This window comes from Moschus berezovskii, chromosome 14, assembly GCF_049115385.1.
Source record: "Moschus berezovskii isolate FMDL1 chromosome 14, NW_MosBer_1.0, whole genome shotgun sequence".
Taxonomy (NCBI): domain Eukaryota; kingdom Metazoa; phylum Chordata; class Mammalia; order Artiodactyla; family Moschidae; genus Moschus; species Moschus berezovskii.
In genome coordinates, this window is record NC_142473.1 from 59,440,429 (window position 1) to 59,453,471 (window position 13,043).

Sequence of the window (13,043 nt, forward strand, 5' to 3'; positions counted from 1 at the left end):
AGGGAAGTCAGGCTGGAGGTACAGTTTGGCAGTGTTCGTCCTGTAGACAGACTCCAAGTCCATGAGTCTGGATGAGGCCTCTACTGGAAAGGAAGGAGGGTCCAATGGTTGAGAGGGGCAGGAGGGCCCTCAAACACTTATCCTGGTGAAAGATAAGAGCCACTGTGGATATCCAGGGGCAGCCAGAGGGGCAGGAGGGAAACCAGGAGAGTGCGGTGTCCACAGACCAAGTGGTTTCAAGGAGGAGGGAGGGACCAATGTGTCTGAGGCTGCTGAGAGGTCAAGATGAGAGCTGAGAACTGACCAGTGGATTCAGCAGTGTGGAGGCCACTGGTGAACTTGTCAAGGGCAGTTCCATGGAACAGTGATGTCTGAAGTCCGGAGGAGGGAAAACAGAATGGGAGGGGAGGGGATGGAGTGCAGACAGTTATTCCATGAGTTATGCTATGCAGGTTGAGCTGAGGAATAGGACAGGAGATGGAGGAGATGGTGGGGCCAAAAGATTTTTGATGGAAGCCATTACGGCATATTTGTGGAGTGGAACAGTGATCTGGCAAGAGAAAGAAGATCATTGTTTATTGCTGGGAAAGTATGAAAAGGACAGGATTGCACTATACTTGGTGTTTCACCTGCCAAGAAATGGGCAAGATTTGACAAAAAATGATCTGGCAGATAAAGCATTGCCTAAGAAAGCAAATGAATTTTTTCCCCTCCATCTCTACCTGGGTCTAGGGTAGTGGATTCAAAGAATTCTCCTAGGAAAGAGGTCAAGCGTGGGCAGGGAGGCATTGGGGCTAGGTTGGATTGGGCACTCACCCTCCCCAGCCCCCACAAATGCTTCGACAACCTCCGGCAGAAACAAAAGCCAGCAAGTGTCTCCAACCACAGCAGAGCTCAGAGAAGCGTCAGGAGCCAGCAGAGGAGCCAGCATGGTGGAGTTCGTGCCCTTGTTTTTGCCATGGGAGCGCAGACTGCAGACCTTGGCGGTCCTACACTATGTCTTCAGCATCATTGCCATGTGTAAGGGGGGCTGGGTTGGGGGACAGGAGGCTGTGGGTTCCTGTCATTCCAGGTACTCACAGTGTATTGATGGGACAGAGATGTAGCTCCCCAGGGGACTTCTGAGCCTACTGGCCCTCCTGGAGGCCTCTGCCGGGGTGGGAATTTGTTGGGTCCAGGGGGTAGAAGCCCTCACCTGTGACTTTGGGCAGGGTTCTTAGCCCTCCTGGGCTGTGGGTTCCACCTGAATACCAGGACAGGGACCCACCTCAAGATGCCTGGTGCTACGAGGAAGGAATCAGTGATTCTGGGACATTTGGGCTGCTCAGACTGCTCAGACAGGATTGAGTTCTTGCTCTTCATTCAGAGAAGAGGAGACAGACTCTGGTGGGTGGGGAAAGAGAGGGGAATAGGGATGAACAGGAGGGGGAGTGAGGCAGGGGCCCATAGGGAATGGGCAAGTGAGAAGTACACCTGGGTCAGACTCTGGCTGGGCAACTGACTGGCTGTGGGACCCTGCAGGACCCATGCCAACCCTCCCCGTGCCTCCATCTCATCATCTGCAGAATGGGCCCAAGGATGCTGACCTTATCGGGGAGGGGCTGTGGAGGAAAGGAAGAAATGTGCTCACTCTTCTCAGCTCAGCCCTGGCCTGGCCCTGGGTAGGGAGCCCAGAGGGTATATGGGATCTAGGACCCGACCTACTCCCACAGTGAACATATGCATTATGACTGGAAGGCCACAAACATGCCAAGTTCAGCTCTGCTGATGGGAGCATTTTTGAGGAGGGCCCAGGATTGAGGACTGGGAAGGGAAAGTGACTGGAAGTGTGTAAGATTCTTCATCTCCCCTGCTGGCACCAGACTGGGTAGAAACTGCTCCCCTGTAAGTGCTGGTGTTTGGCCTGTACACAGATGCCACTGCTGTGCTAAGTCACTTCAGTCCTATCCAACTCTTGGCGACCCCATGGACTGTAGCCCACCAGACTCCTCTGTCCATGGGATTTTCCAGGTAAGAATACGGAAGTGGGTTTCCAAGCCCTTTTCCAGGGGATCTTCCTGACCCAGGGATTGAGCCTGCATCTCTTGTGGCTCCTGCATTACAGGCAGATTCTTTACCACCGGTGTCACCTGGAAAGCCCTCTATCCTGGTGTTAAACTGTGGACACACTCTGTACAGACTGCTCTACAGCCATTTCACACATTCACACACAAACTCACACACACAGGCAGCACAAACCTAGCACACATACCACACTCATATACCAGGTGGCCCCTTAGAGCCTCCCCCAACTTTAGCAGCTAAAATCTTCATCCCAAGTAAAGCCCCCAGTTCCCCACTCCCCACATCCCACAAGATGATTGACTTGTGTCTCTGTCTTAAGAGTCACTGTGCTTAAACACTGAGTCATGTCTGACTCTTTGTGATCCTTTAGGACCATAAGCCACCAGGCTCCTCTGTCCATGGGATTTTTTAGGCAAGAATACTGGGGTGGGTTGCCATTTCCTCCTCTGGAGGATCTTGCCAATCCAGGGATCAAATTCTGGTGTCCTGTGTCTCCTGCATTGCAGGTGGATTCTTTATCCATTAGTTATCAGGAAAGCCCCTAAGGATCATTAAACATTTTAAATATCCCTGATTACCCTCATTACACAGATGAGCAGAGAAGCTGAGTGCCTAGATATTCAAGACTGTAAGTCTGGGCCCCTCTGCTTCCAAAGGAAGAAAGGGAAGGAGGCAGAGGGAGGAGAAAGGCTGAGGGTGTGGGAGGAGGTGTGGAGCATGCGGAAGGGGGTTACCCTAGGGCAGGGGACAAGTCCCTTGGCTCCTGGATGAAAGGCACTGGGGTTCCAGAACCACGTAGACTGACACCTGGGGATCAAGGGAATGAAGGACATCTTTCTCACCTGGCCTTGGGGGAGCTTTTTGAGCAGGAGTGTATCCGACTAAATGTGCCCACACCCAGCCCAGCCCGGGACCTGGGAGTATCAGGAACAGCACAGGGAGGTCAAGTAGCTCTGGACCTGGAGCTCGAGGGAGGGAAGTTGAGAAATAGGATGTGAACCCACCAGTGTCAGGAGCTTGTACCTTGTCCCTTATCCTGGGGACAAAGAGGACCTCCAGGAGGTCTTTAAGTATGGGAGGGACAAGGTTCAGTCTTTGGGTCCAGGTCCCTGTGGCTGTGTTTGGGGTTGCTACTCTGTTGAGGGTTTAGGGGGTAGACTGATGGTGGCAGGGAGTAGCCACAGTCTACATGAGGGGGTCACCAAATTATGCCCCATGAACCAAACCCAGGTGACTGGTTATTTTCGTATTTGCACAGCCCATGAGCTAAGAATGGCTTTTACATTTTAAATGATCTTGTGTCTATGAATTATACTCCAAGTTGCCTTTTGAGCTGAGTGGGAAAGTCTAAAATATTTACAATCTGTCCCTTTAGGTAAATGATTGCCTTCCCTGGTCTAGGGAGGCTGAGGGTAGGTGGAGAGAAGGAACCTCTTTCCAGACATAGTAGAAGATGGGTCTCCTGGGCAGGATTTAAAGGTTGACAGGAGATTAAGGGCTTTCAGTGGGGGAGTGAACACCATACTTACATTGAACAGCTGGTTAACACTGGATGTAAAATATGCATTTGGGGGAGGGGCAAAGAAGTGGCCAGAAAGGTCAACTAGGGCCTGTCACCGTGACCACAGGGCATAGATACCAATAGTTTCCAATGGGTTACTTGTTTACTCTGTTTCCTTTCCTATCCTCTGTAACTCTCACACCTCACACAGGAAGGTAAGTTCCATTCAAACAGCTGGTCTTGTTCTCAGCCGTGTTTCCATCTCCTAGAAGTGTTGAAGTCAATGAATGTTTGTTGAACGAATGAATGTTGGTAGCATGATGGAGCCAAAATAGTAGAACTGAATGCCAGGTCCCATCCTACTAGCTTGCTGTGTGAGCTTAGCCAATTAGTAAAGTGGGGTGATACATTTTCCCACTTGATATTATGAGGTGAAATAAGTTTCTTTCCTAAGTAACTGAAAAGACTCCGAAATTTGGGTTTGGGGTAAGGGGGATGGTCAAGTGCCTGAAAGTCTTTCTGGTCAAGTGTAAATGACCAAAATGTGTTTTTTTCCTAATTTTTTTTTTTTCCGGTTAAAGCTAATACTTTCTGTTGTAACACATTCAAACAAAATGTGTGTCCAAAGTGAAAGATGTCCTCTAAATCCAACCTTCTGGGGAGCCACTAATAACAACTTGATTTGACTCTCTAGAACTGGCTTTCTGAAAGTGGGAAAAACCAATACAGATTTTTAATTTTGCCCCAGGGCAGAGAAATAACTGGGTCATTGTTTTCTTCAAATTAAAAATTTGTAGTGAAAAAATAAGTAAATAAAAATTTTAAATTATTTTATTTATTTTAATTGGAGGCTAATTACTTTATAATATGGTGGTGGTTTTTGCCATACATTGACATGAATCAGCCATGGGTGCACATGTGTCCCCCATCCTGAACCCCCCTCCCACCTCCCTCCTCACCCCATCCCTTTGGGTTGTCTCAGAGCATCGACTTTGAGTGCCCTGCTTCATGCATCAAACTTGCACTGGTCACCTGTTTTACATGTGATAATATATGTGTTTCAATGCTATTCTCTCAAGTCATTCCACCCTCGCCTTCTCCCACAGAGTTCAAAAGTTCTTTACATCTGTGTCTCTTTTGCTGTCTTGCATATAGGGTCGTCGTTACCGTCTTCCTAAATTCCATATATATGTGTTCATATACTGTATTGGTGTTTCTCTTTCTGACTTACTTCTCTTTGTATGAGTTGAGTTGAGTTGAGTTCAGTCGCTCAGTCATGACCAACTCTTTGCGACCCCATGAATCACAGCACGCCAGGCCTCCCTGTCCATCACCAACTCCCAGAGTCCACTCAAACTCATGTCCATTGAATCAGTGATGCCATCCAGCCATCTCATTCTCTGTTGTCCCCTTCTCCTCCCGCCCCCAATCCTTCCCAGCATCAGAGTCTTTTCCAGTGAGTCAACTCTTCGCATGAGGTGGCCAAAGTATTGGAGTTTCAGCTTTAGCATCTCTTTGTATAGTAGGCTCCAATTTCATCCACCTCAGTTGAGCTGACTCAAATGTGTTCTTTTTAATAGCTGAGTAGTATTCCATTGTGTATATGTACCACAGCTTTCTTATCCATTCATCTGCCAGTGGACATCTAGGTTGCTTCCATGTCTTAGCTATTGTAAACAGTGCTGCAGTGAACACTGGGGTACATGTGTCTCTTTCAATTCGGTAAATAAAACTGAAGTCAATCTTTACCCAGTGGCATCCTTTCTCCATCCTCCAGATTTGAGACAGTCAGCTCCAGGAGGGCAGGCATTTTTGTCTGCTGTTCATGGCTGTACCATCAGCACCTGGCACATCACAGGCGCTCTGTGGGAAGTGACCATCTGTGAGCCTCAACTTATTTTATCCAGATTCTGTATCTTACTACTGCTCAGACTGAGTCCAGAGTGCCTTCCTCCTGGAAGCCTGCCAGGAAAGAGCCCAGCTACACTTCTTCCAAAAGGAATAGAAGTGGAAGCTGACCTTCTTAAGGAATTTGATTGCATGATATCAGAAGGAGAGAATGCAGTCTGGAAGGGGCAATATTCCCTGGAAATTAGGCTCCATTGGTATCTTAGCACCTGACTCTTGAGATGAAGCCAGGTTAGACTGTGATAGGGACTGAGAATCAAAGATCAGACTGAAATTCCTCATCAGGCCCAGGCCTAGCCCTGCTGCACCCCCAACCTACAGTCCAGTTAGGTGTTGGCCTCTTCAGCCTTCCTTCAGTAGGAAAGGGCATGGCAGGCAGAGGAAACTGCATGAGCAAAAGCTAAGAGGTTGAAGGAGCTCAGGCAGTCAGAGGAGCACTGAGCAGCTTAGTGTAGCTGGAGCTGGGGGGCCTGTGCATGAGCTAGACTGGAGCAAGTTTCTTGAGGAGCCTGAATATCAGGCTGAGTTGCTTGGGCTGTGCCTCAAAGTTATGAGAAGTTTAAGTGGAGGGAGGAATGTAGTCGGATTTATCTATGGAAAGATGGACAGTGAGTGTACAGAAGGAAGGCTGGGCAGAAAGACTGTCTCCATTTCTCTGAGGTCCCAAAGAATGATAACTAGAAACAGTTTATACAGTCACTGGGCTACTGGGAATTTATTGAGCACCCGGGAAAGAAAGACTTCTTAACAGACAGGGAAGGAAAGGGAAGGGAAAACCAGAGTGAATGAGGCAGCGTGGTAGAGTGGGAACAAGTGAGTTTGGAGTTAGTCCTGGTATGAAATCCAGGGTCCCGTTGTGGCACATCCTCAACTGAAGTTTCTCCTCCTTGGAGTCCTGGGGAGGCTGACCTGTTCCTCCACAGTGAGGGCTGGACAGGAGCTGGGCGTATGGGGAGAGCGCATCCTTCACCCTGGCCATTGGTGCCCACTAATGCTCCTGCTTCCCTTCCCAGCCTTTATCTGCTATGTGGTCTTCATAGGCCTCCTGTTCACAAGATTCTGGATCTTCACTATCCTGTATGCCACCTGGTGGTACCTGGACCGAGACACGCCACGGCACGGAGGCAGGCGCATCCAGGCCGTCAGATCCTGGATCTTGTGGAAGTACGTGAAAGACTATTTCCCCATCTCGGTGAGTAATGGAGCTATCTGGATAGTGGCCAGGACTGTCCATGGGGAAGTGTGACCCTGTGTGCAGTGTGTAGGGGACTGGGCTGGGAGAGATGAACCGGACTTCCACCACTATGTGGCCTGGGGGAGAGTGCAGTCTCTGTCTGCCCACGGTTCTCCATCTGCAGAGATGTAGGGCCGATATGAGGATTGAGGAACGAATAGGATTTGAAGGAGTCTTGTGGGCCATCTAGTGTGACACACATATGTAACTTAGCTGCACCTCTCAGCAGCCATGCTTGAGGGTGCAGGTAATAAAGTCATGTCCTTAGAGACCTTCTGGCCTTACAGTTCATCACATAAGGAGACAGGCACCCGGGAGAGAGGAAGGTGTGACCAAGGTCAGACAGGAAGTTCTTTTACTAGTTTTACAATTATTGCATTTCTGGGTAGAAAAGCGAAACAGAGCCCTGGACTGGTTCTCAGGTTCTATCCTGTTGCAATCTGGCTATGGTTTGCGTTCTGGGAAAGCCTTTCCTGTTCTGATCTCAGTTTCTTCATGTATCCCCTAAGTAGTCTGCTCCCTCCTACTCTGAGTGCCTCTGATTCTCTGGCTCAGGGCTCCTTATGGCCATTGTGAAGTCATGACCATGGACCCAAAGATCAATCCTGATGGAAGAAAACTTATTGATTTGACCAACTCCATTCTGCTTTTTCCTTTATCACAGAGAGAATAAACTCAGTTTGTAATCAGCGAGGAAAGGATGGCTCATTGACCAGATAGGGTAGGGAAGGCAGAAGGGAAACAAAGTGCCAGGCAAGGGCAGGCAGCTGTCCTCTGCACACAGGAGAGAAGAGATATATGGAGTGTACTCTCTGGGCCTGGGCAGAATAAGTTCTAGTGCCGTGTGTGCAACCTACCTACTGCACACCTTACTGAGTATGATAAAACAGCCTTTCTGAGCCTCCGTTTCTTCACATGTAGAGATGATACAGCATACATCACTGGGTTGTGTGGATTCCATGAGACATCAGGTCATCCTGGAGACCTCAGGACAGCATCCTGCTCTCTTTACAACTGGAGTTACTGGGAAATGCATGACTGGGAAAAAAATGATACTGAGCAATTCCATGCCTGTCCTTTGCACCCCCTTTCTGCTCCTTCCTTCGTGAGCTTCCAGGGGGATTTCTCAGCCCTAAAACTATTGACAGTGGTGGGACATCGAACTTGATTTGCAGAAATTCCACCTGCACAGTGTTCAGGATTGCTGCCACTGGAGTCTTCTGGCCTCGCCATATCCACAGGAAGGGCAGTAGCACCAAGTGGCCAGCAGAGAGAGAGAGGACATGCACTTTGCCTCACCTGGCCTGGGCTGGGGGCCTGCAGCTTTTAGACCTAAGCACCTCCCAGGAGACCCTTCAACATGTCCACACATATTTGTAGTAGAGTCCTTCAGGGACCTTGGGGAGGACAACATGTCCGTGGCCCCAGGTAGGGAGCCCCCTCTCTCGGTGCTCCCCCACATTCATAAGCCTCTGCACTCTGTGTCAAATGAGCATGTATTTCTGAACTTCCTTCAATTCTTACTGATTTAATGACCTAAAGTCTATTGGTAGAATTATAAGCAAATTTAGAAAACTATTTTAGAGTACTGGATCTTTCTAAGTACACCCTATGGCCTTCCTAAAGAGCTAATGGTGGAGAATTGGGCAATGTTTCCCCTAGGACAAGCTGCCTCCACCTTATGCTGGAGCTGGATGATAAGTCCAGGAGCTGGGTTTCTTTGTGACGATTTCATTATCCTGGAGCAGCAGTGTCTACACAGGCCAAGGCCTGAGCAAGGGTGCAGTGCTGTGGGCAGGCTGTGAACTGGTATCAGGAAGTGCTGCACACTTGGCATGACACACCCCTGACCCTCCCCACCCACCCCTGCGGGCATCACTAGAGACTTCATGCCCCTCCTCCCAGCCCCTACCTTCAGCACTCTGGGCTCTCTTACACTGAGTCACAGGGACTCAGAAGTCTAGCCCTCCATCTGGGATAGAACCCCAGCTGCCACAATCCTTGGAGAGATGCTCACTGTCTCCTGTGAGGGCTCCTTCATTCTGGGTGGGCTCTGCCTGGGACAAGGTATCTCTTCACATAGGACAGGGGTTTGTGTCCCCGTCACCATCCCAGGAGTCCTACCTCTGCCTTGGGCAGGGGCCTTCCTTCCCCGGTGGGCTGTATCAGCTTCATCCATTGATGAGTCCGCTCTCTCTTCCTCTTCATTCCATGGTCTCCCAGAGCATCTCCTCTGCTCCAGGCTTGTCCCAGGGACAAGGATCCTCAGACAGGCCATGTCTAATCTCAGGGCACTCACATGAGGGTGTGATAGCACTTGGGCATGGGGGAGACATAGAAGAGATCAGCATAGAAAGTCAGAACAGAGACTGGGGAGGGCACAAGGTGCAGCCCCGATTCACCAGGCTGCCGTCCCTGCAGCTGGTCAAGACTGCCGAGCTGGATCCCTCACGGAACTACCTCGCTGCCTACCACCCCCATGGGATCATGGGCATTGGAACTGTTACCAACCTGTGCACTGAGGGCACTGACTTCTCCTCGATCTTCCCTGGCATCCGCCCACATCTTATGACACTGAACATGTTTTTCCAGGTCCCCTTCATCAGGGATTACATCATGTTAGTGGGTAAGTCTTTTGACCATTGGATTGCCCAGGTATATGAGGGCTGGAGACATGGGGGTTTTTAGGAAAGGCTGCCAACAATCAGAACTTCCTCTAAGAGAATGTATATTAGAAAAGATTAGATATAAGGAAGCACTTCCCACAATTCTATGCCCAGCCATGAGCTCAGTGAGGGGTTGTGTGGAGAGGAAGGACTCTGTCCCAGTCCTCTGGGAACTCCCAGCTGAGAGAGAAGAGTTCAGGGTACACCACACCTACCCCCGACAGTCCCTGCCCCCTTTATCCTGTATCTGACCACTATCCTCTCTCCCCAGGGCTGGTCTCAGCAGACAAGGAGAGTGCTGCTCACATTCTGAGCAGGGAAGGAGGCGGCAACCTGCTGGGTGTTGTTGTTGGGGGCGTCCAGGAGTCACTGGATGCCAGGCCTGGAGCCTACAAGCTGGTGCTGCGGAACCGCAAGGGCTTCATCAGGCTCGCTCTGATGCACGGGTATTAGGGAGAGGGCTCTTAGTTCAGCTGGAGATTGACAAAGGTTGTATTTTTCTGGAAAGACTGAGAGATGACTGTAAATACTATTTTGGCAAGAGATGCTCAGTCCATGCACAGTGAAGATTCTATCTTCGTTACAGATGTACTGTGCTGTGCTATGCTTAGTCACTCAGTAGTGTCCAATTCTTTGTAAACCTATGGACTGTAGCCCACCAGGCTCCTCTGTCCACAGAGATTCTCCAGGCAAAAATACTGGAGTTGGTTGCCTTGCCCTCCTCCAGGGGATCTGCCCAACCCACATCTCCCGCATTGCAGGCATTCTTTGCCATCTGAGCCACCAAGCCCTAGATGTATTGTGTCATGCCCAAATACCCAGAGAAGATTCTAGAAGGGAGACTTGGTGACCAAAGGGACTAGATGTGAAGGGTCATAATGCCCACAGTTAGCATTAGATCTGAGACCTAAGGCTTCTGTGAGAATGGAGTTTATGAAGTAACTTAAAGTTGTTCTCCTACTCTGAAGCACTCTTTAAGAATATAAGCTAACTGGGGCAGAAGAGATTTTTCAAGAAAGTTTGCAGATGTTTTATATCATAGAGGACTCTCTGCAGCATTCTGGTCACCCTGTCATGGTGTAATGGGGAGGTGATGGCCCCAACAGGAGCCATTAACTGCTTGAGTCATAAAGCAAGGCTGTGGCAGGTCTGAGAGACACCCGAGGCCTCCTGCCTTTGGTCCATGGCTCTGTCCTCTGCTCCAGCTCCCACTCACTAGGTCCCTGCAGGAAGCTAGTGGCCAGCTTGTGCCTTCTTGCCCCTCCACATGCCCTCTCTCTTGTCTCCCTCTAGGGCAGCTCTGGTGCCTATCTTCTCCTTTGGAGAGAATGACATGTTTGACCAGATTGAGAACTCTCCTGGCTCCTGGTTGCACTGGTTCCAGGAAAAAATTCTGAAGATAGTGGGAGCTTCCATTCCGCTCTTTTATGGCCGTGGTGTTTTCCAATACAGTTTTGGTCTCGTTCCCTACTGCCGGCCCATCAACACTGTGGGTAAGCCAAGATTCAGGCTGGGAAAGGTTGGGTTACAGGGCAAGGGACTTGGGCTTGGGCTGAAGGGGAATGGAAATGGGCCAGACACATCCTTATCCTCCTGGAGTTCAGGTTCTGTACTGGGAAATGGATATATAGGCAAGTAACCCAGATGCAAGGCATCTGAGATGAGAAGAGTAACAGGGCCATAAAGACCAGTTGCCATTACTGATAACTGATCACCTGCTGTGCCAGGTACTGAATTGGCTACTTATATGCAGCTGCTCAGTTGTCCCTACAACCTTGGAAGCAAAAAACTATCATCCTCATTTTATTGATTACAAAATGAGACCTATAGAAGGTAAATCATTTCCAAAAGATGACTCTGCATTTAAGTAACACACTTGAGACTTGAGTCAGGATCTACTTGACTTTTACTATGCCAGAGGAAGGAGTTTTTACTTCTGAGAAGACAATTCCATAAGGCTTATTAGAGATATAAGGGAAGTGCACTCCAGGTCTGTTAGAACTGTGTATAATAGCAATCATTAGTCTACAAAGGAGAGCCTGAAAAAATTTCTTATAAACAATGGGCATGGGCTTTAGTGCATGGATTTAACACCATCTTTTCAGTTATTTGGTCATCTCATTTGCTCTCCTCTTGGATTCCAACTATCTTCCAATGGCAAAGCTTATAATGAGAGGTCTGTTTATCTCCATTCACCCAGTTACCTTTAGTTGAGTCCAGGCAGTCAAGAGTTTCCCTGGATTTGGAGGTAACATTTTCAGGAATGTTATAGGGCTGCTGCCTCCAGATGACTCTGAAGAGAATACACGACAGCTGCTTTCTGAGCCAGGTAGAACCAGAGGAAGGAAGTTGATAGGTCCTCCTATTTCCTCCTTAAAATGGGGGGCACTGCCCTCTAGCATAGCAGGAGAGAGGGAAGTAGGGTGCTTGGGGTGTGGGCCACCTCCTCCCAGAAATTTGGGCGTGTCAAGTCACGGCATCTTAAACTCCCAGGTCCACATGGCCCTGAGACTAAAAGCATATTCCCAGGGCTTACAACCTGACACTGATTCTGCCTTGCTATGTGACATTAAACAAGTTACTTAACCTCCCTGAGTTTAACACCTCAGCTGTCAAACAGAAATAAAGCAAGTTCTATCCCTGTAGGATTGCTAGGAGGATAAAAAGAGATCATGCATTAAAGTACCTAATATATTGCCTAGCAGGAGGTCATGCAGCCTATGGCATGTTATCATCAGAGCTTGGAATTGCCCTAATATCTAGATTAAGTCACCCAAAATACAATTAGAAGGGAGGCAGTACAGGTACCTTCCAGCAGGTGTGACTACCAGCATGGGGTCCTGCCCCATGGGATCCTGGGACTCCAGTGGTTCCTGCTCTGGGCCACCACTCACCTCTGTGTCTTGCAGTGGGGAAGCCCATCGAGGTGCCGAAGATACCACATCCCTCCCAGGAGGAGGTGGACAGGCTGCACCAGCGCTACATGCAGGAGCTGGAAAACCTCTTTGAAGTCCACAAGCTCAAGTACAACGTTCCCAGAGACCAACACTTGGACTTCTGCTGAGCAGAGGCGCTGCCCCAAAGGGCAGGGCTGGATTGGAGAGGATGGAGGGAAGGTGTTGTGATCCCAGAAGGCTTCCTGGAGGTGTCCATTGAACACATCTCCAGAGCCATCACTGACTCCTGCAGCTCCACCCCATGCCAGGCCCCGGGTCACAGTTGGCTCCATGGCAGAGGAGACCAGACTCTGGCATCAGGGATTGCTCTCCTGCACTGACTCCTCTGTAATGGGCCCTCTCCTTGGTTCTGCCCACCTGAGAAATGGGAGAGATGCTGAGAGAGAATGATATCTGTGTCTCTGTCCTCTGTGGTCCTGTTACTCAATGGGCGGGACAAAGAGCGGCTCCAGTGAGCAGGTTTCTCTTCCTCTGCCTTGAGTGACAGCTGGAAGCAGCCACCAGCTGCAGCCCTTTCTCCTACAGGTTCCCTCATCCTGCATCCTGCCTGTCCCAGCTCCTCCCTCCCTGAGCTGGAGAGGAGGGAGAGGTCACGATCCCCTAATTCATCCTGGCACCTTTGAGTTTCTGAGTGCTCTGAGCCCTGGGCTGGCAGCCAGAGGGAGATCCAGAAGTTGGGGAAACAGAATTGGGTTCTGTCACTGGCTCAATGA

The 13,043-nt window shown here is 49.6% G+C and overlaps 1 protein-coding gene across 1 annotated transcript; it reads left to right on the plus strand.

Annotated features, from left to right (window-relative positions):
- The first annotated feature begins 878 nt into the window (after positions 1 to 878).
- Positions 879 to 13,043, plus strand: LOC129554037 (2-acylglycerol O-acyltransferase 2-like). The gene is made up of 6 exons (XM_055422687.2): positions 879 to 1,020; positions 6,487 to 6,665; positions 9,129 to 9,333; positions 9,645 to 9,819; positions 10,667 to 10,866; positions 12,283 to 13,043. Exons 1-6 carry the CDS (start codon positions 930 to 932, stop codon positions 12,435 to 12,437), a joined length of 1,005 nt encoding a protein of 334 aa, XP_055278662.2. The 5' UTR covers positions 879 to 929; the 3' UTR covers positions 12,438 to 13,043.

Excerpts from the sequence above, each read along its gene's own strand:
- LOC129554037 (XM_055422687.2), top strand. The coding sequence starts at position 930 with ATGGTGGAGTTCGTGCCCTTGTTTTTGCCATGGGAGCGCAGACTGCAG. Across the intron at positions 1,021-6,486 it reads CTTCAGCATCATTGCCATGT|CCTTTATCTGCTATGTGGTC; the intron begins GTAAGGGGGGCT and ends TTCCCTTCCCAG. Across the intron at positions 9,334-9,644 it reads GGATTACATCATGTTAGTGG|GGCTGGTCTCAGCAGACAAG; the intron begins GTAAGTCTTTTG and ends CTCTCTCCCCAG.